At 46.2% G+C, this 21533-nt stretch overlaps 1 protein-coding gene across 2 annotated transcripts in view; it reads right to left on the bottom strand.

Annotated features, from left to right (window-relative positions):
- Nucleotides 1-431: 431 nt before the first annotated feature.
- The window catches only part of LOC143522701 (exostosin-1), a 179855-nt gene continuing 158753 nt past the window's right edge, over nucleotides 432-21533 (bottom strand). The window contains exons 7-12 of one of the 2 annotated variants that reach the window (XM_077016457.1): nucleotides 20432-20550; nucleotides 20142-20237; nucleotides 10298-10387; nucleotides 3665-3825; nucleotides 2270-2441; nucleotides 432-981 (exon numbers count right to left, since the gene is read on the bottom strand). In XM_077016457.1, the coding sequence (XP_076872572.1) occupies nucleotides 796-981; nucleotides 2270-2441; nucleotides 3665-3825; nucleotides 10298-10387; nucleotides 20142-20237; nucleotides 20432-20550 (824 nt within the window). In that variant the 3' untranslated portion in view covers nucleotides 432-795. Of the gene's footprint in view, nucleotides 982-1005; nucleotides 1152-2269; nucleotides 2442-3664; nucleotides 3826-10297; nucleotides 10388-20141; nucleotides 20238-20431; nucleotides 20551-21533 lie in introns of those variants that run through there. The other variant, XM_077016458.1, reaches the window with a different exon arrangement.

Below are 21533 nucleotides of genomic sequence, written 5' to 3'. Positions count from 1 at the left end.
GTCTTTGGCCCGGGTGTCCAGCTGGTCACTGGTCCATTCTACTGCCCCTCACAGTTAGCTTGGGGCAGTCACATTTAGTCTTAAAACATGCTATTATACAACTGCTTTTCATTGCATAGGATCTAAAGTGGCCACGAATAAGACACACAAAGACATGCACACACATTCATGCCAAAGCACGCACACACACACACACGCACACACACACCCATGAAAAATTCTCTAGGTAAAACATATAAGTAACAAACATGGCAAATATAATACATCCCAACAACTTATTATAGTTGTTCCTACCAATAAATTGCTTTATATTACAACACTAAAAATAAAACCATTTCATTTAGCCTACCAAGAAAAATATGATGTTGGAAATGGACTGTAGATGAAGGAGGAGATGAGCACTGAGCCCACACATCGAAGCAACACTCCGGTCCACAGCAATCAGTGGCTTTATTTCAACTTCAGGCTCCTTTTTAAAAAAACATGTACTCGTACAAAAAATAAGTGAACCGAAGGTACATATTGCAGGCATTGGCAGGAGGGACCGCCCTCCACGAGGCCTGTTCAGGCCACGCCTCTGTTCTGGTAACCCCGCCCCTTTCTCCCATCGTCACTGTACGAGAAAGGCCCGGAGTTGCATATTTTAGTTTTTATTACATTACTTTGCGGACATAACATTTATGGTACCAAGTCCCGGCAAGCCCGTGCATCTCCCAAAAAAAGGGGCGGTTCTTGGGCGGATGGTGATATAAGAGTGGGTGTGGCCAAATGGACGGAGGGCGGAGAGGCCGTCCCCTAGAGCCGCTCGATGTCCCGGTACTTCTTGCGCAGGATGGAGACCTGGTCCTTGAACAGAACCGGGTCGAGGCGGAGCTGGGAGTGGAGGAGGGGCATGAAGCCAAACCAGCCAGCGAAGGCGTTCATGCAGGACTGTCTCTGGGCAAAGTGGTCCGGGTCCGCCCACCGGGACGACTTCGAGCCCTGCCAACAGGAAGGAGGGGGACAGGGGGAAGGAGGGACAGACAGAGAGGGAGAGAAGGAGAGGGACAGAGGGAAGGAGAGACAGACAGATAGGGAGGACGGGGGACAGCAGAGAGACGTTTGTCTGTTTACTCCAAATGTCCGTTCGTCAGGCGTGACAGAACGCAGCTCTGAGAAGCCCCCCGAAAGAAGTGTACCCACAGAGAGAAGGGATGGAGAGAGGGATGATGAGGGAGGGATGGATGGAGAGAGACATTATGATGGAGTGATGAGTGGAGGGGTGGAGAGAGAGTCAGATAAAGTCCCTCCTGGAGCAGCCTGAACTGTTTCAGTACAGTAGTACCTCTAGATACGAGCTGCTCCACATACGAGTATTCCAAGTTACGAGCCGCGGCGCGAGCGAAATTTCTGTTCCGACACCCGAGCTCAAATTCGGGATACGAGACGAGCTTCAGGATGCTACCGCTAGTTAGCGCATCGGTTGTGTCAGTGTTTAGAGTGAGTGTATATTTTAATCTGAACTTTTTGTGTGCATCATCATCACCCAAAAAAGTATCCGCACGTGGAAAGGCCGCTGAGAAGAAGAGGATGATATCCATAGAAACGAAGCAGGAGATAATTCATTTACACGATAAAGGAACTCGTGTTGTTGAACTTGCGAGGATGTTCGACCGCAGTACGTCCACCATTTGTACGATCCTTAAGCAGAAGCACATCCTTAAAGGTGTTAAAGCAGCGAAAGGTGCGACAATATTTTCCCAACTTAGGACGTCTGTTCATGAAGAGATGGAGAGGTTATTGCTAATTAATTAAATTAATTATGTCTTTTTTCATAATTTAGGCTAACTTTGGGACTTTTTTGAGGGCTGGAACCAATTAGAATTATCTACATTAATTAATATGGGGAAAATTCGTTTGAGATACGAGTTGATCTACTTATGAGCTCGGGTCTGGAACGAATTAAACTCGTATGTCGAGGTACCACTATATAGAGAATATTTCTCAGAAACAAACGCTGAATCAGTAAATGACCTCAGAGCTGTCACTCACACACACACACACACACACACACACTTTTTTCTCTCTCTCTGTCTGACCTGGGGTAATCTATCTAACTATTAGTGCTGGTGTTCGTGTCTACAGCATAAGAATCACCTGGGAGACACACTCATCTATCTAAAAATATGTGTGTGTGCACTTACACATACACACAGAGCCAGATAGATACACACACACACACACACACACACACACACACACACACACACACACACAGCCAGACACAGACCTGTTGCATCATTGTCTCCTTGTACTGTTTCTTCTGTGTGACTTTGATTGGCGAGAGCTTGGTTACCGCGGAGACGAGGAAGTTCATCAGAATGTCCTCACAGTTGGCCAGCTCATCAACCATGGCGAGCAGTCTGGTGGGCAGGTAGTGAGTGTACAGGTAATTATAGTACCTGAGAGAGGGAGAGAGAACGAGAGAGTGGAAGAGAGGAGGGAGAGAGAGAAAAGGAGGGAGGGAGGGGGAGATGGGGGTCAGCACAGAGATGGATGTTTTAATTTCACGGAGACATCTCTCACTCTCTTTCTCTCTCTCACACACTCTCTCTTTCTCACACACACACTCACAAACTCTCCTCTCTCTCTATCACACACACACTCTCTCTCTCTGTCTCTCTCTCTGTGCATGCCACACTCATCCTTTTCCTGGTTGTCCTCCTGTCTCTCTGTTTCTCTCACACACACACTCTCACAAACTCTCCTCTCTCTATCACACACACTCTCTCTCTCTCTCTCTGTCTCTCTCTCTGTGCATGCCACACTCATCCTTTTCCTGGTTGTCCTCCTGTCTCTCTGTTTCTCTCTCTGAGTCAGCACAAGTCTTAGCTCACTCATATATCTATAGGATATGTTCCACTGCGCACACACACACACACACACACACAGGTGGATATTTCCTGTGTCTTTAGATGTTAGATAAATGTTAGGCATTTATTTCTCTGTATAGGCACTGAGACAGTTCAGTCAGGATTTGTCACGCCGAAGGTCTGGCGGAATGTGTGTTTAAGTGTGTGTGTGTTTAAGTGTGTGTGTGTTTAAGTGTTTGTGTGTGTGTTTGTGTGCGTGTTGGTGTGGAAAGTTGGTCACTGAAAGATGAGTTTTTGTCCCTCTCCTTTACTGGTGAATATGATCAGAGGGGCTTTCAGCTAAACCAAACTGGGAGTCCTACCCCACCTGTGCCTCACATCACTGCAATCACCCCACTGCAACTGTCAGCTCAAGTGTTTATAATCTGCTTTTACCGTCACACTGTCTCCTGGAGCCACTCCATCTTTACACTTACGGAGACACAACCCGAGCATCTAAACCTCACTGCCACAGCACATGGGATTACTGTTGGAAAACTCCCTACTGGAAATTGACATTTTATATTGAACAGACCTTTAAAGAGAGAGGAAGAGACGGAGAAAGGAAAAGACAAATGTTTTTTTCTACCTGGATGCTTGTGTGTGTGTGTGTGTGTGTATTTTTGTGTTGCTCTGTCTGCAGGAATGCATGCTTATAATAATGATCAGTTGGCAAGAACATATGTAAGAACTTCAGTGGTTAAGTGAATACTCTAAGCAACAGTTCTGTTTCTCGCACTGAACTCCACCTCCTGTCCGGATTACTTCTGTACCTGTGGTAGAAGGCGGCGCCCGTCAGAACCATCGAGTACTCATTGGTCCATTTGGACGTGTAGCCCCACCTCCTCTTGCCTCCGTCCCAGTAATGACTACGTGCGGGATATCCGACTATCCGCTCGGGGAAACTGCGCCAGACGATAAAGGCGAAGTCAACCTGCCAACGAGAGATCGCAAAATAGCAAGTGTTGTGTTAGCCTAATATTCACACAGCGTATTGCACTATGACTCAAAGAGGACAGTGTCAATCAATGAATATTCAATGTAATCAGCATTCATTAGTAAATCTGTTTCTCGTGTTCATTAATGCTGACCCAGGAATGCAGCATAAACACAAAAATGTCACAAAATGTCTTTTTCAGTTTGTTAAAATAAAACCCCTTTAAAGCAAACGATCGGCACGTCCCAGGGCTTTAAGGGAGGTTTGGGTTGGAAGAAGAGAGGTTTTTACATTCATCACGCAGGTGTTGTGTTTTCCGGAACCTCCTTTGCTGTGTGAGAGGTGGCGCGGAGATTAAACCGAGTGGGCGTATTGGAGGGAAAGGTTGGGCACGTCGCTCTTAATGTTACATTAAAGTGGTCGGACGCCACCTAGTCGCGAGATTAATGACATGAGGGAAATAACCGCTGCTCCCGGAAACCATGCGTTTCATAATATCCTGCGCGAACTGCAGGGTCTCGCCAAACAGCGGGACATTTATTTTATTCATCGCGTGTCTCGTTTAATTACAGGCTGTGCGAGAGCGAGGGAAGATGGATGACAAAATGAGAGAAGGGCGCTGTGCCCGAGCCCCTGACGCCCACATCGATCACGTGTGACGCCACCGCGCGACCACTCGCCCCTTTGTGGCCCTGACGTGAACCGTCGCCACGGGACACCTCGCCAGATTGTATAGCCCTGACGTGAGATGCTATCGCAGGACACCTCGTCTGTTCGTTGCCCTGACGTGAGCTGCCATCAACCGGACACCTTGTTTGATTGTAGCCTTGACGTGAGACGCACTGTTTAACACGCGGGCTGAGGTGGCCCAGACTTCAGAGGCCTTAAACTGCAGATCCTCACTACCTCTCACTACCTCTGGCTATTTAATCTCACTACTTCTGGCTATTTAATCTCACTACTTCTGGCTATTTAATCTCACTACCTCTGTTCAGTAAACTACCAGTCATTACAAAATGACAGTACAGCTGGAATATACATACATATTAGGCTAAAATTGTATCCAAGTTTAAATATCTACCAAGTCTAAACATCTATGTCCTTGGTGCTATGTGCCACTGGAGGGGGGTGCTGTGGGTTTAGTGCAGTGCTCTGTGCTCTTTATGAATGTGCCATCCGGATTTTCCACTTCCCCCTTTTAATAATCGGATTAATGACTTGAAACAATGCAATCATCAGTTATGAGAAGTGCCGATATAAGGAATGAAAGGAAAATCCTCATTAAAAAGCCAGGAGTCATGAGTCATGAGTCATTTTCATTTTCCATCAGACATATTTACCGCCACAGGTGGTTCAACCTCCATGTTTTTTTATTTATTTACCAGACTGCAGTATCATCGCAGATGCAGCGCCATGGCAACAGAGGTACTGTCCAGGCGCGGAACCCCACGGTTCGTCTAGACAGGTGTAGGTGCGGTTGGAGCGGGCGCGGTTAATAAAAGATCTGCTGGGCGAAGCGTGAGCTCGGAGCGCAAGTGTTGGGCCCGCTGAAGAAACGCCGGTCGGAAGAGACACGGGCACTGCAAAGAGGAGACGATGGGCGGCGTGGTCGTCTCCGACACGCCGCCCTCGTTAGCTGCCTGGTCTGGGCTGGGACCCTGCTGGGCTCTAGCTGTCTGGCTGGGCTTCTACTGGATCAGGAGCTGGTAGGGGGTGTGGAGAGGCCTGCTGGCTGGCTGGTGTTCAGAGAGCATGGTGTCCAGAAGGAATTCATCATCTGAGATTACCTTCACTTTGAGGCACGGTAGCAGTGATTTATCCGCTAATGTTGCTTTGGAACATGGGGAGAATATACACTCGACTATTCCTCATCTAGTTATCAAGAAAGATTTCACAGCTGCCCCTATGAAAACTTCTCTAACGAAGCGAAAGCTGGTCAGATAAATGCACAAAGACGTGAAGCTGATATGATGAACATTTAATATGTGCGGTTCTTTAACTACGTAATGAAACCACAGTCAGTGTTGTTGTTTTTATCTTTGCCCAGGGTCCATACTGAAGATTCAGATCCCTGGATCTATTTAACACAAGGCAATTCAATGACCTGAACGACTATATGGAACGATTATATAAATCTACTGATATTCCACTGTTCCTCTATGCTTTGTAGCGCATCGTTTGCAAGGTATGATATATAGATCCATCTGACCATTCAAAGTACAGCGTGATGGCACAACACTGCATTTGCATCCTAAATCAGATTAACTATACGATTTTTCTGTGGCTAGCAATAATTTGCAGCTAAAGGGTTGCGGCTAGCTCTGTGGCAAACAAAATTAATAATAAATCCCAATCTGGTCTCTCGGCCCAAACCCGTGATGTGTAATAAATACCACCCTATCTGTTCTCCCACGCCCCTTGGACAAGAGGAGCCAGCTCATAAAACACGGTTCCTTTGGTTTGATCCGAGCGTGGCGTCCAAGTTAGCGACAAAGCCGTTTGTCTGAGTGAGCGCCAGCAGTTCTGAGAGGGTTCCAGAGCTCCTCCCTCTTTTCACCCTCACTCACACTCTGATGTTCCGATGCGGCGACTGTCGGCACGGTGACGTGACAGTGTGAGACTGCGTGACTCCCACAGTTCCTCGGGAACGTGCCGGCTGGCAGTTGGCTGGAGTGTCGGTGTGGAGGGTCCACACGTTCTGAGCTGGTGTTATTGTCTTTTACTTTGCACAGTCAGGCGGGGAATGCTCGAAACCCAGCTCTCTCTCCCTCTCTCTCTCTCTCCTCTCTCTCTCTCTCTCTCTCTCTCTCTCTCTCTCCCTCTCTCTCTCTCTCTCTCTCTCTCTCTCCCTCTCTTTCTCTCTCCCTCTCTCTCTCTCTCTCTCTCCCTCTCTCTCTCCCTCTCTCTCTCTCTCTCTCCCTCTCTTTCTCTCTCTCTCTCTCTCTCTCCCTCTTTCTCTCTCTCTCTCCCTCTCTCCCTCTCTCTCTCTCTCCCTCTCTCCCTCCCTCCCTTTCTCACCTTGTATTTGCCAACATTTTTCTGCAAGCAAGTGTTTTTCTGAACTTACCATGTACCCAAGTCACGGCATAACTAATCATTTGAAGACCTTGGGGAGGCAGAGGCGTGTGATGGCGTCAGCGGTAAACGATGGTCTAGGTGAAGGTCTTCTGGAGAACATGGGCTCCCTGTCAGAGGAGCAACCCCTCACAGCTGAGGTCGCCCGGTTTGCCCAACAACAACGAGGTGTCACCCCACACCTTAGCAAACAGCTGCGTAACAGCTCGGGGAGAAGATCTCCTGTACTGTGCCCCGCGGGATGTGAAGTTCACAAGCTGCTTCTGCTCTCCTCAGGGCGCCCGAGTCCCGTAAACAGGGGCGCGTGAGATCGTGAGTGTCCGAGTGAAACTCCACTGAACCTAGACCGTGTGTGAATGCACGTAACGCACTGCTGTCTGCGTGAGCTGCCCTGTCCCAATAAGAGCTCTCTGGGAAGGTCAGGGGGTGGGGCTCTACCAGGTCGGCATGGATACAGACGCCCCTTCCAGCAAGTCCGTCTAGCCTTCCGTTGCTCTCATTCATGCTCCCTCACTCCCTTCCCTCTGTCTACTCTCACTCTCTCTCTCTCCTCTGTCTACCCTCCCTCACTCCCTTCACTTAGTCTTCCCTCCCTCACTCCCTCTTCTGTATATCCTCCTTCACTCACTTCTCTGTCTTCCCTCCCTCACTCCCTTCCCTCTGTCTACCCTCTCTCACTTCCTTCCCTTTGTCTTCACTCCCTCACTCCCTTCCCTCACTCTTCCCTCCCTCACTCCCTCTTCTGTATATCCTCCTTCACTCACTTCTCTGTCTTCCCTCCCTCACTCCCTTCCCTCACTCTTCCCTCCCTCACTCCCTTCTCTGTCTTCCCTCCCTCACTTCCTTCCCTCTGTCTTCACTCCCTCACTCCCTTCCCTCTGTCTTCTCTCCCTCACTCCCTTCCCTCCCTCACTCCCTTCCCTCCCTCACTCCCTTCCCTCAGTCTTCCCGCCCTCACTCGCTTCCCTCTGTCTTCCCTCCCTCACTTCCTTCCCTCTATCTTCCCTCCCTCACTCCCTTCCCTCCACCAACTGGCCCCTCCGCCTGTCCTCCTCTCCACGTCCTTCTCAGACACACATTATTGTCTTATTGAGTTATGCGGTGAAGAGCAGTTAAATGCAGCCCCAGCAGCCTACCTCTCCTGCGCTGGGTAAATATCATGGCTGCCCTAATTGAATCTGAGGAGGGAGAATTGACATTAACAAAGTGCATGAACAAATACAACACACAGCAACGAGGAGAGAGGAAATATGGTCCGCATGACAAATAGTGCTGAAACACACACACACACACACACACACACACACACACACACACACACACACACACGTAAACATACAAAAATATAATAACCTGACAGAGTTTTTTTGTTATTTTTAAGTCTGGCTTTGTTTTATTTATGAAGGAAATATGTTTATATATTCTGCAAAGTTTGCTTTACTACAGTCAAACAGCCTGATGCATCTCCAACATCCTGCAGTTTTTCATCAAAGGAACTGAAGAATCTCAGTGGCAGAGCACAAGCACATTTTTATCAAATCAGTATAGAGCGATAAAACACTGGGCAAGGCAATGGTGCACACGTTCACCATTCACAAACATCAACCTGCTGCACACGTTCACCATTCACAAACATCAACCTGCTGCACACGTTCACCATTCACAAACATGAACCTGCTGCACACGTTCACCATTCACAAACATCAACCTGCTGCACACGTTCACCATTCACAAACATCAACCTGCTGCACACGTTCACCATTCACAAACATGAACCTGCTGCACACGTTCACAATTCACAAACATGAACCTGCTATACACGTTCACCATTCACAAACATCAACCTGCTGCACACGTTCACCATTCACAAACATCAACCTGCTGCACACGTTCACCATTCACAAACATCAACCTGCTGCACACGTTCACCATTCACAAACATCAACCTGCTGCACACGTTCACCATTCACAAACATCAACCTGCTGCACACGTTCACCATTCACAAACATCAACCTGCTGCACACGTTCACCATTCACAAACATCAACCTGCTATACACGTTCACCATTCACAAACATGAACCTGCTGCACACGTTCACAATTCACAAACATCAACCTGCTATACACGTTCACCATTCACAAACATCAACCTGCTACACACGTTCACCATTCACAAACATGAACCTGCTGCACACGTTCACCATTCACAAACATGAACCTGCTATACACGTTCACCATTCACAAACATCAACCTGCTATACACGTTCACCATTCACAAACATCAACCTGCTGCACACGTTCACCATTCACAAACATGAACCTGCTATACACGTTCACCATTCACAAACATGAACCTGCTATACACGTTCACCATTCACAAACATCAACCTGCTGCACACGTTCACCATTCACAAACATCAACCTGCTGCACACGTTCACCATTCACAAACATCAACCTGCTGCACACGTTCACCATTCACAAACATCAACCTGCTGCACACGTTCACCATTCACAAACATCAACCTGCTGCACACGTTCACCATTCACAAACATCAACCTGCTGCACACGTTCACCATTCACAAACATCAACCTGCTGCACACGTTCACCATTCACAAACATCAACCTGCTGCACACGTTCACCATTCACAAACATCAACCTGCTGCACACGTTCACCATTCACAAACATCAACCTGCTGCACACGTTCACCATTCACAAACATCAACCTGCTATACACGTTCACCATTCACAAACATGAACCTGCTATACACGTTCACCATTCACAAACATGAACCTGCTGCACACGTTCACCATTCACAAACATGAACCTGCTGTACACGTTCACCATTCACAAACATCAACCTGCTATACACGTTCACCATTCACAAACATCAACCTGCTATACACGTTCACCATTCACAAACATCAACCTGCTACACACGTTCACCATTCACAAACATCAACCTGCTACACACGTTCATCATTTCTACAATCGAGACTTATATTCTGAAAAGCCTATTTACGTAAACTCAGCATTGCTTCATCATCATGTCTTTTTCGCTCTACTGCAGGTGCTATTAACACGAGAAAAAGCCAACACTCTTTCCTGGTAGGGTTCTTCATGGGGAATTGAAAAACACAATGAATGACACAACTGCCCCAAAAGAATCAACCTGCTGAACACGACGAAGGAAAGCAGCTACATAACAGAGCAACTGGAGCTATTACGCTTTGGTCTTAACAGTCAGGAAGATGGTCATGTGACCCTTTATGAACTCAGGGTGAACTTATGAACTGAAATATACTGAGCATGGCTTCACCTCACCACTGGACAGGAAGAAGGGTGAGTCAGAGTCGATATGTTATTGGTGGAGAATAAGCTGGAGGCGTACCTCATTGGTGGAGAGAACGGAATCCTCATCCAGGCTGAGCACCGCGTCGGTCCTGATGACATCATGCGGGAAAAATCGCCCACTCATCGTCTGGAAGAGTCGGGACATGAAAAAGTCATCAGGAACAACATCGGCAATCTAAAAAAAGTAATAAACAAATGAGCAAATCCCCCGTGTTCCCTTTTCCTCGCTACGATAAAAACTTCATCTTCACCTCGGCAGTCACCGCCTTCATTATTGAGACATGTGCTTCCATTGTTGCTTCAGCCATGTGAAGAATCGCACCGAGTGAATGTGTCAGTCTGTGTGTGTCAGTCTGTGTGTGTCAGTCTGCCTGGCGGGGACCTTAGTTACCCTACGCGACCTTCAACCTGGCATACAGCGCAATTTTATGCATCACAGACCACCCCAACCACCTTTGATTCTGTAATCCCTGACATGAGAGCAGCAGCTCTGACATCAGAAACCATCGTCATTGCAGGCGTTAACAGGTTAAAGGCCTCTATATTGGCCTCACAAACCACCATCTCCTCTACTGGTTACATATACTGGACCTCACAAACCACCATCTCCTCTACTGGTTACATATACTGGACCTCTCAAACCACCATCTCCTCTACTGGTTACATATACTGGACCTCTCAAACCACCATCTCCTCTACTGGTTACATATACCTGGACCTCACAAACCACCATTTCCTCTACTGGTTACATATACTGGACCTCACAAACCACCATCTCCTCTACTGGTTACATATACCTGGACCTGAAAAACCACCATAGCCTCTACTGGTTACATATACTGGACCTCACAAACCACCATCTCCTCTACTGGTTACATATACCTGGACCTGAAAAACCACCATAGCCTCTACTGATTACATATACCTGAACCTCACAAACCACCATAGCCTCTACTGGTTACATATACCTGAACCTCACAAACCACCATCTCCTCTACTGGTTAAATATGCCTAATCATTGCACACCACTGTCTACTATACTGCTACCAGTGGTTTCTGCCCAGACTTGTGTGTTTCTCCCTCAGGCTCTCTGGATTTGTTGCCATTTTCACCAGCATATGTGCTACGAATGACCCAGAATGACACTGGTCACTCAGGCCCTTCAGAAGCTGTGGCCCAGCTTAGGAATAGAAAGGCAGAAAACTTAGAAATAGCAGATTTTCATCAGTCTGCCCCCCCCCCCCCCCCCCCCCCCCCCGCCTTCCAGCCTGCTGTGCCTACATACAATGCCAAAGTAATTTCCTCCCTAGTGTATGTCTGGAATATGTGTTTGTGTGTGAACGTGTGTGTGGTCACCTGTGAAATCAAATCTGCACCTTTGTGGTTGAGAGAGTAATAGAGCTGTAGTTTGGTGGGGAGGTGTTGGGAGAGTAATAGAGCTGTAGTTTGGTGGGGAGATGTTGGGCGAGTAATAGAGCTGTAGTTTGGTCGGGAGGTGTTGGGAGAGTAATAGAGCTGTAGTTTGGTGGGGAGGTGTTGAGTGAGTAATAGAGCTGTAGTTTGGTGGGGAGGTATTGAGTGAGTAATAGAGCTGTAGTTTGGTGGGGAGGTATTGATTGAGTAATAGAGCTGTAGTTTGGTGGGGAGGTGTTGGTAGAATAATAGAGCTGTAATTTGGTCGGGAGGTGTTGGGAGAGTAATCGAGCTGTAGTTTGGTGAGGAGGTGTTAGAATAATAGAGCTGTAGTTTGGTGGGGAGGTGTTGGGAGAGTAATAGAGCTGTAGTTTGGTGGGGAGGTGTTGGGAGAGTAATAGAGCAGTAGTTTGGTGGGGAGGTGTTGGGAGAGTAATAGAGCTGTAGTTTGGTGGGGAGGTGTTGGTAGAATAATAGAGCTGTAGTTTGGTGGGGAGGTGTTGGGAGAGTAATAGAGCAGTAGTTTGGTGGGGAGGTGTTGGGAGAGTAATATAGCTGTAGTTTGGGATATTGAGCGAGTAATAGAGCTGTAGTTTGCTTGTGTCTTGGCTGTGACCTTTGTTAGACCACCTGTGGTTTACTAATGGATCCTGTGTTGTTACTATGAGAGAAGGAAGGATGCAGACTGAAACATCTTGGGGACAGTAGTGGCCATCTTGTACCTAGCCTGGTGTCTGGTTTGGCTCCAACATGGTAAAGTTGGCCTTACCTTGGCCAGTGGGTTTATTATCTTACAGGAATGACACACTTGCTTTAACCAAAGATTAACACTTGACCCTTCCTTCTAAAGGGGTTAATGAGACAGTATAAAAATGTCTCTAGTCTTTCCCCAGTAGACACACACACACACACACACACACACACACACACACACACACACAAACACATGCATCTCTGAGCTCATTCATCATGCCACTGTTTCATCGACAGCACCCTGATGGCTCTGAGATCTGCCTCAGGACGTGTGTGTGTGTGTGTGTGTGTGAGTGAGTTTGTGTGTGTGCGTCAGCCACATATCTGGGTGATGCTATTGCATCTGTGTGCCACTTGGTCTGACTAATCTTTTCCAGAATGTTCCACATTCCCCCTCGCGCTTCTTTTCACTCTGCTCCTGTTACATCTGACTGATTAGCGGGTTGTCACGGAGATGGAGCTGTCACTCAGAACCTCCTGGCATAGTATGTCTCACTGAGGTCCTTTTCCACATGTACAGAACCACCCCCCTCCCCCCAGGCCCTGTGACGGAAATGCAAGGTTGTTGACTGGTTGATTATCTGAGGACGTTCCTACACGTTCCTATCTGAGGACGTCCCTTACATGATTCTCTGCTGAGAAACTACAGTCGTTCTCCGCTATACCATAATCCTCTCTGTTCATATAATGTGGCAAGGAAGTCGAAGTCAGGCTGTTGTCGACACCGTACTCTTACCACCATGTGAAATGTTTGCATAAATGGCCTCCCTCATGCCCTGTGGAAATGCAAAAATTGCCTTTGTCATGCCCCGTGGTAAAGCAAAAACGCCCTCAGTCATGCCCCGTGGCAGAAATGTTCCAAATCTGTGTTTGTGTTTTGCCCTCTGTTCATTTCTCACCCAAATATCACTGGGTTGTTTGACTTATGAGGTCATTAAGGGCATGAAAAATGAAATGTGCTACAAGTAAGCTAACGCTAACGTGCATGAAATGGATGTGTTGAGGCGAGCAAACACTGTTATTGTAGTTTTTCACCTGTAGCTTTTTAAGGCTTTTAAAACTTTAAAATTTTAAAAACTTTTACGTCAAGTTTTTTGTCGGCCTGCCTCTAATGACGTTTTAACGTCACTTGAGGTTGAGCGCAAACAATATTCGTATCGGAGATATTGTGTTTCAGAAGATCCAGTGACATTTGGGAGAAGAAAGTGCAATAATCGCTTTTATTTACCACAAGGTGCGACAGAGGCAGGTTTCACAAATGCCATTCGGTTTTCAGAGAAAAACCCATTAGACACAGAGTTCCTAATATTTGATATCTGTTGGATGACAACCAACGTCAGCGGTCTATAGGGAGGTCTTTACTAGTGTAAAGACCATATTAATCCAGACACCCTCTCCAGTCTAACTCCATATTTTCAATATCTAGCTCTACCAAGAGTGTGATTCCAGCTCTGTAAAAAAAAAAACCCCGAATCCTATTTAAAATGTCGTTTGTGGTCACCGTTGTCGTTGGAGTTACCAACGCAGTTTCTCCAAATCTGTGTGTATTAACTTCACTTTCCTTCCTGACAAGTTACATAATTGTGTGCACCTGTGCAAGTGTTGGCTCTGTTGTCTCTTTAATTCAATATTGCCACATGTTGCTCTGAAATCTCAGTGATAAAAGTTTTGATTACCAGACCTTCTTTACAGAAGCTCAGTGCTGACGGGAGTTCGGTATAATCGGACGCAGCCCCGCTGGGCCGTCTGCAACGCGGTTCGTGGTTTCAAATTGAATGTCCCTTTTCATCTAGACATGCAGATGCGTTTGTGTCGGTGGGGGCCACATACGTATGTGGCGCTGTGTTCGTATTGCACATCGTCCCCATGGTTTATGGTCGCTTTGTTGTCCACGGAGAAGGCCCTGTTTGCTAAACTAGATCAGCGTAGCATAGATCACGTCTTCATTTGGCCAGATGCATGCTGGGCCGTTGGTTCTTTTGGGTTCCTGAAGAATCCTCTGTTTTGGTTTTGAGTCATTGTCATACAATGTAAATGTCCCTCACTCGTCCTCTTGGAGACGTTTGATCTGCTGCAGCAAAATCTACTTCCGGAGGTAGTAGTAGAGCCTCAGTTATGGACAGCAGTGATCAGTCAGGTCTTCATATAATCCTGTCCTCCCGAGACAGGTTCTCTATTGCTTTTGTTTTTTTTTGTGCATTTGAAATTTTGCTTTGCTATTTACAACCAGGAGCACCTGGTAACTCCTGAGACTAAGCAATTTTTAAGAACAGGATGTAGTCTGTTTATTTTCACACACTGCATTTTAAAAATACCTGCTTCCTTGTATGAGGACACAGGGTCACACAGGGGTAAAGCTGCAAATTGTGTTGAGACATCACCACAAGGGGAAAAAACCCAAAAACCTGTGCAAAAAGAAAAAAAAAAACCCAATCTGGCTCAAAACTGACTCGACAGAAACTGAACAATAACAGAACTTGCCATTTCTATTCGTGAATAGATAAAAAAAATACAGCTACACAGAGCGTGACGGCCTCTCTCTCTCCGTTAGCTGAACCCTGACCCTGGGGAAGCCAGTGCAGGCTGCTGGGGGGGTCCAGACGGATGCACGGGCCGATCCAGCGCATGTGCTGCGTTCAGGACCGGCACTGGGAACGTGCGCTGGGGGCGGAGCCTCAGTGTACCCTGCTAACCAATCGATCCAGTGGCTGCACTAAATCATTACAGCCTGTGGAAGCTTCAGAGAAACACAAGCCTTATTATGGAATTGACTTTTAATTAAAGGGTCTCAGTTATTTAAACGAGCTTGTTTAAACAAGATTTTTTTTCTCTCCTTAATAAGTCTATTTGCTAAAGCCACAGAAGTTTTTTTTTCCTTTAGATTATAAACCACTAAATGACTAAGTAAAATACTAAATCACTTGGGATAACAATCAATAAATGACCAGGAATAATAATTAATTACTAAATGTTTAGCATAATAACCACTAAATGACCAGGGCTAATAATCAATCACAAAATGATGATGTACAATAACCACTAAATGACAAGGGATAATAATCAATCACTAAATTACCAGGTATAATAGTCACTAAATTATGTATCATAACCACTAAATGACCAGTGGTAATAATCAATCATTAAATTATATGGTACAATAACCACTAAATTATGAGGGATAATAATCAATCACTAAATAACTAGGGATAATAATCAATCACTAAATGACCATGGATAACAATCAATCACTAAATGATGAGGGATAATAATCAATCAAGAAATGACCAGGGAATAATAATCAATCACTTAATGACACTAGCATTATGTCTGGCTGTAGATTGTAAGTAAAAAAAACAAAAGTATGCAGGTAAACATTATTTCCCCTGGTGAATTATTACACCTGGTGAATTATTACACGTTAATAAGGGTCACGTCGTCATGAGAAGTGAGACACACGTCTGCAGCATGCCGACAGGTTAGGTGAGAGTTGCATAAGGGCGTGTGGTCTCTCTCCCTTTATCCCTCTCTCTCTCTGCTTTCCTCCAGGACTTTATTTAACTCCAGAGCTCAGCTGTTTGTCCACAGGGACTCTGTCTGCCCTTCTGTCTACTCCTCGTCTCTGGCTGCAGGGGGAGTGTGAGGCCCTTCTGGGAGGACACGCTACTGATGTCCCATCTCCCTGTGCACACACACACACACACACACACACACACACTCACACACAGCCAGACACACACACACACACACACACACACACACACACACACACACACACACACACTCTCACACACAGCCAGACACACACACACACACACACACACACACTCTCACACACAGCCAGACACACACACACTCACACACAGCCAGACACACACACACACACACACACACACTCTCACACACAGCCAGACACACGCACATTCACACACAGCCAGACACACACACACACACACACACACACAGCCAGACACACACACACACACACACACACACACACACACTACTGAAGTCCCATCTCCCTGTGCTCACTGAGCGTACTGCCTTAAACACACTCTCTCACACACACACACATACACACACACACACACACACACACACACGCCACTGATGTCCCATCTCCCTGTGCTCATTGAGAGTACTGCCTTAAACACACTCACACACACACACACACATACACACACACACACAGACACACACACACATACATTCTCTTGACCTTTAGTGATTCTCTCATTGTAACTAGAGTAGAACATCTTTGTTTTTAATGGGGTTACAGCAGTACACCAAATTGTTAACTGAATGTGGTTTAAGATGGAAAGCAAGCTTATATATGAGTATGTGTGTGTGAGTGTGTGTGTGTGAGAGAGAGAGAGACTGGGAGGGCAGAGTAAGACCTTTACTAACCTACATTTATAATAAATGACTTCATGACAACCCCATACATAACCCATTACCCACAATCCCCTCACAGAAGTCTCAGACACCAAATATACTCTTGGTATCTGGTGCTGTGACTGTGGACTCTGTTTTCACACTTTGTCCTGTGCAGTCAAACACTTATTTTTACAAACGAGCCTTTCTGTTTCTTATTGAGCAGATCTGTTTAAATGGCCTGGGAACATAATAAATATATTTCATTATGCATCTAGTGGCAATAATCTGCTTATTAAAAGCAAAATCAATATGGAACTACTGGTAACAGAATTCAAAATGAGTCATTACACTCATTTAAATGACACAACCATAATGAATCTCTAAGTAATAAAGAGAATTCAGGGAACTGGAGAATTAGCTAGAGCTGTTTTCTTTGTACCTACATGCAGATGTGATCTACAAAGGTGACCTCTGCCTTCTGACCTCTCCTGTACTGTGTTTTTCACATGCAAGTGTGTATCAAAGTGACCTTATGACAAAGGACACAGAATGCTTTAAGGTGTGCGTCAGTTTTACTGTAGTTTTGTGGCTGTAGTTCATCTGGCCTCAACCATGGCTACTGATGTTGGCAAGGCTACGATGTTCGTAAGGGTACTGGTCTTCGTAAGCCTACCGATGTTCGTAAGGGTAATGGTCTTCGTAAGCCTACCGATATTCGTAAGGGTACTGGTCTTCGTAAGCCTACCGATGTTAGTACGGGTACTGGTCTTCGTAAGCCTACCGATGTTCGTAAGGGTACTGGTCTTCGTAAGCCTACCGATGTTCGTAAGGGTACTGGTCTTCATAAGCCTACCGATGTTCGTAAGGGTACTGGTCTTTGCAAGGTTATTGATGCTCAAAGGTCTACTGGTCTTTATAAGACTACCAATGTTCATAAGGCCCTAACGAACACAGCACTAATGGACACAGCACTAACGAACGCAGCACTTCTTTAATTAAACCACAACATTCCACAGCAGTCTGAGTATATAATTACTCTCAAATTAATCCAATTGAAAACCCAGCCATGAACCTAAAAAATGAACCTATGAAAAAAATTAAAAACCAAAACACAATGTTAATGATCTAAAGGATAATTGGGGTGTTTTATTAAATCAACGCCCTTAGCAACTGCCAAAGCTCAAGTCAGGATAGCCACAGATACTTGAAGGCTGAAGGGATGATTTGCAAACTTCCACTTTATATGTGGCCTGTTCACCATATGCTTGTTTCTTAACAGTGTTGTTCATCACTGGACACCAAGATAGGATCAGGTGGGTGAAGGACTCACAGCTATTCTACACATTAGTCAAGGAACTTCAAGGTGTGGGGCAGACATGTCCAAACAATCAGAAAGTTTAAAGCCTCTAATCTCTTAATCCCATATTATGTTGGTATTAGTCTCAGAGTAGTATGAAGAGAGAGAGAGTGGAGACAGGAGTATAGCTCTATACTACCACACCCCTACTACTACACTACCACACACCTACTACTACACTACCACACCCCTACCCCTACACTACCACACCCTACTATTACACTACCACACCCTACTATTACACTACCACACCCTACTGCTACCCTATCACACCCCTACCACTACACTACCACATCCCTACTATTACACTACCACACCCCTACTACTACACTACCACACTCCTACTATTACACTACCACATCCCTACCCCTACACTACCACACCCTACTGCTACACTACCACACTCCTACTATTACACTACCACATCCCTACCCCTACACTACCACACCCTACTGCTACACTTTCACACCCCTACTACTACACTACCACAGTCCTACTACTACACTATCACACCCCTACTACTACACTATCACACCCCTACTACTACACTACCACAGTCCTACTACTACACTTTCACACCCCTACTACTACACTACCACAGTCCTACTACTACACTTTCACACCCCTACTACACTACCACACCCCTACTACACTACCACACCCCTACTACTACACTACCACAGTCCTACTACTACACTTTCACACCCCTACTACTACACTACCACAGTCCTACTACTACACTTTCACACCCCTACTACACTACCACACCCCTACTACTACACTACCACACACCTACCCCTACACTACCACACCCCTACCCCTACATTACCAATACAATACCACACCCCTACTACTACACTGCCACACCCTACCACTACACTACCAATACACTACGACACCCCTACCCCTACACTACCAATACAATACCACACCCCTACCACTACACTACCAATACAATACCACACCCCTACCACTACACTACCAATACAATACCACACCCCTACCACTACACTACCAATACAATACCACACCCCTACCACTACACTACCAATACAATACCACACCCCTACCACTACACTACCACACTGTGACAACGGGTGTATGATCGGTACACACTGCGCCAGATAATGTAGAGAGAGATAGACCCCAGCGCCGTATGAAGCAGGCAGGAGATAATCGCTGAAAACTGCATGCGTACAATAAACACACACACAGGTCAACAGAAAATAAATCCCACAGCGTGCACGCAAACACACACACACACACACACACACACACACACACACACACACACACACACACAATGTAGAAAAACCAAACTCAAAAAGGACGCGAAAAACTCAACGCGCAAGAAACAAACTCACCGTAAAACACGGGAAAAAATACCAACAGAAAACAACGTGATCAACACGTGAAAATACAAAAGAAAACTCAACCGTATAAGCACGGGGAAAAATAATAAAGACAGCTCAAAGAACGCGGAAATAAACTCGAAGCATGAAAACTAAACTGAGGACGCCAGGGGAGGAAGCTGGCAGCAGTCAAACGCCGCGACAAAACAAAACACTTCCCAAAATAAAAGATAAACTGGAAGATAAATAGCTGGAGGAAAACTTGAGGGAGGCCAGTAAGCGGCGCAGGAGAAAGATACTTGAATAAGAATAAGCGAAAAGTCAGAGAAGGGAGAGAGAGCGAGAGACAGAGAGAAAAATAAGGTGGCGAGACACCTTAAAACAGAATGCTAGGACTGACTCGGGTGCCTCTTGTGGAGGTAGAAGTCGTGGCATCCGAGCCAGTCCTGACACACACCCCTGCCACCGTACCAACACCACCACACTACAAACCATACCAGCCCCTCCAGCACAGTCATGCCCCCGAGTACTCCTCAGCCACGCCCCCTATGTAAGGCTCAGCCACGCCCCCTATGTAAGGCTCAGCCACGCCCCCGAGTACTCACACCCTTTGCCTCCTCCCTGGGTCCTACCTTCCGCTCGCCCTGGATGACGGTGAGGGGCACGGGGACAGGGGGCCATTTGCTCCGAGGGGGTGAAGGCTTCTCACAGTTCCACAGCACCACGATCTGAAACAGGAGCCACTGAGTTCCACTGAACCTGCCCACAGAGTCCTGCTCTCCACCACATTAGACACATATCAACAGCCTACTGTAGCAAGGTCAACAACACTGACCATGCAGGAGACATAGAGGGTGGGCCAGGAAAATACACTGGCACACACATTTAGTTCACACATGCACACACACACACACACACTTACCTGTGCACAGAACTTGGACTTGGCCACAGCGATGATAAGTTTAAGGATGGGTTGGAGAGGAGATTGAAGAGGACTGACAGCCTGAATAACAGCAGTGAACTCCTGTTGTGGAGCTTTACCTGCACACACACACACACACACACACACACACACACACACACACACACACACACACACACACACACACATTCTCATGTTCTCTTTGTGTGCATGCATTTGTATGTGAGTGACAGCCATATCCAAACCAAGGCATCGCACGGGCTTCCTGAACATCCGAATATTCATTCTCCATTTCATCTGACAGCACTGCAGAATCTCATGTGACAGATACATTATGGATCTATTAAACATTCAACGCATTACAGCTGGATGGAGTTTGAAGAGGATCAAACCTGTTTCAAGAGCTTTTGGAACTGTGATTAAAAATAGCCAACTACAAAATACAAAAATCACACACACACACACACACACACACACACAGGGACACACACAGCAGACTGAGAACAAAGGTTCATTTGGCTTCAAACTCAAATATCAGAATGTGGGGCAAAACACTACTGTGAACTCACACTGGGCACACACACATGCACACACATACACACGCACACACACACACACATTCAGTCTCGCTCACTCGGTCTGACAGCAGTCCAGAATGTGGAAGAGAGGTTGTGTGTGGAGAGCACATCATTAGTGAAGACTGAACCTCAGCTCCTCCAGACCACTGAAACATTCAGTGGAGGATCTGATGATCCAAACCTGAAGCTCGTTGTTGGATCCATCACTCCATTCTTCACTCGTTACTCTCGTCTAACAAACCACCTTTAAATATCGCCCGTATTCATAGGTCTGTTTAACTACTCTGAGAATACAGAAGCAGGATATCTCATGAAACATTGTACGTGTTTATTTGAATCTTTTGTACTGGGCATCTTGTCTAAAAGGGTCCTGTTTAATTAAAGTGTTATTTTGTGCCAAACCCAACCACTGTCCTATAAATCCAGACCCTGTCCTGCAAACACAGACCCTGACTTGTTAAACCCAGACCCTGTCATATAAGCTCAAACCCTGTCCTGTAAACCCAAACCCCATCCTGCAAACA

Source organism: Brachyhypopomus gauderio, chromosome 9, assembly GCF_052324685.1.
Source record: "Brachyhypopomus gauderio isolate BG-103 chromosome 9, BGAUD_0.2, whole genome shotgun sequence".
Classification (NCBI taxonomy): domain Eukaryota; kingdom Metazoa; phylum Chordata; class Actinopteri; order Gymnotiformes; family Hypopomidae; genus Brachyhypopomus; species Brachyhypopomus gauderio.
The sequence above is the reverse complement of the archived record's forward strand: the minus strand, read 5'-3'. Positions and strand labels throughout refer to the sequence as shown.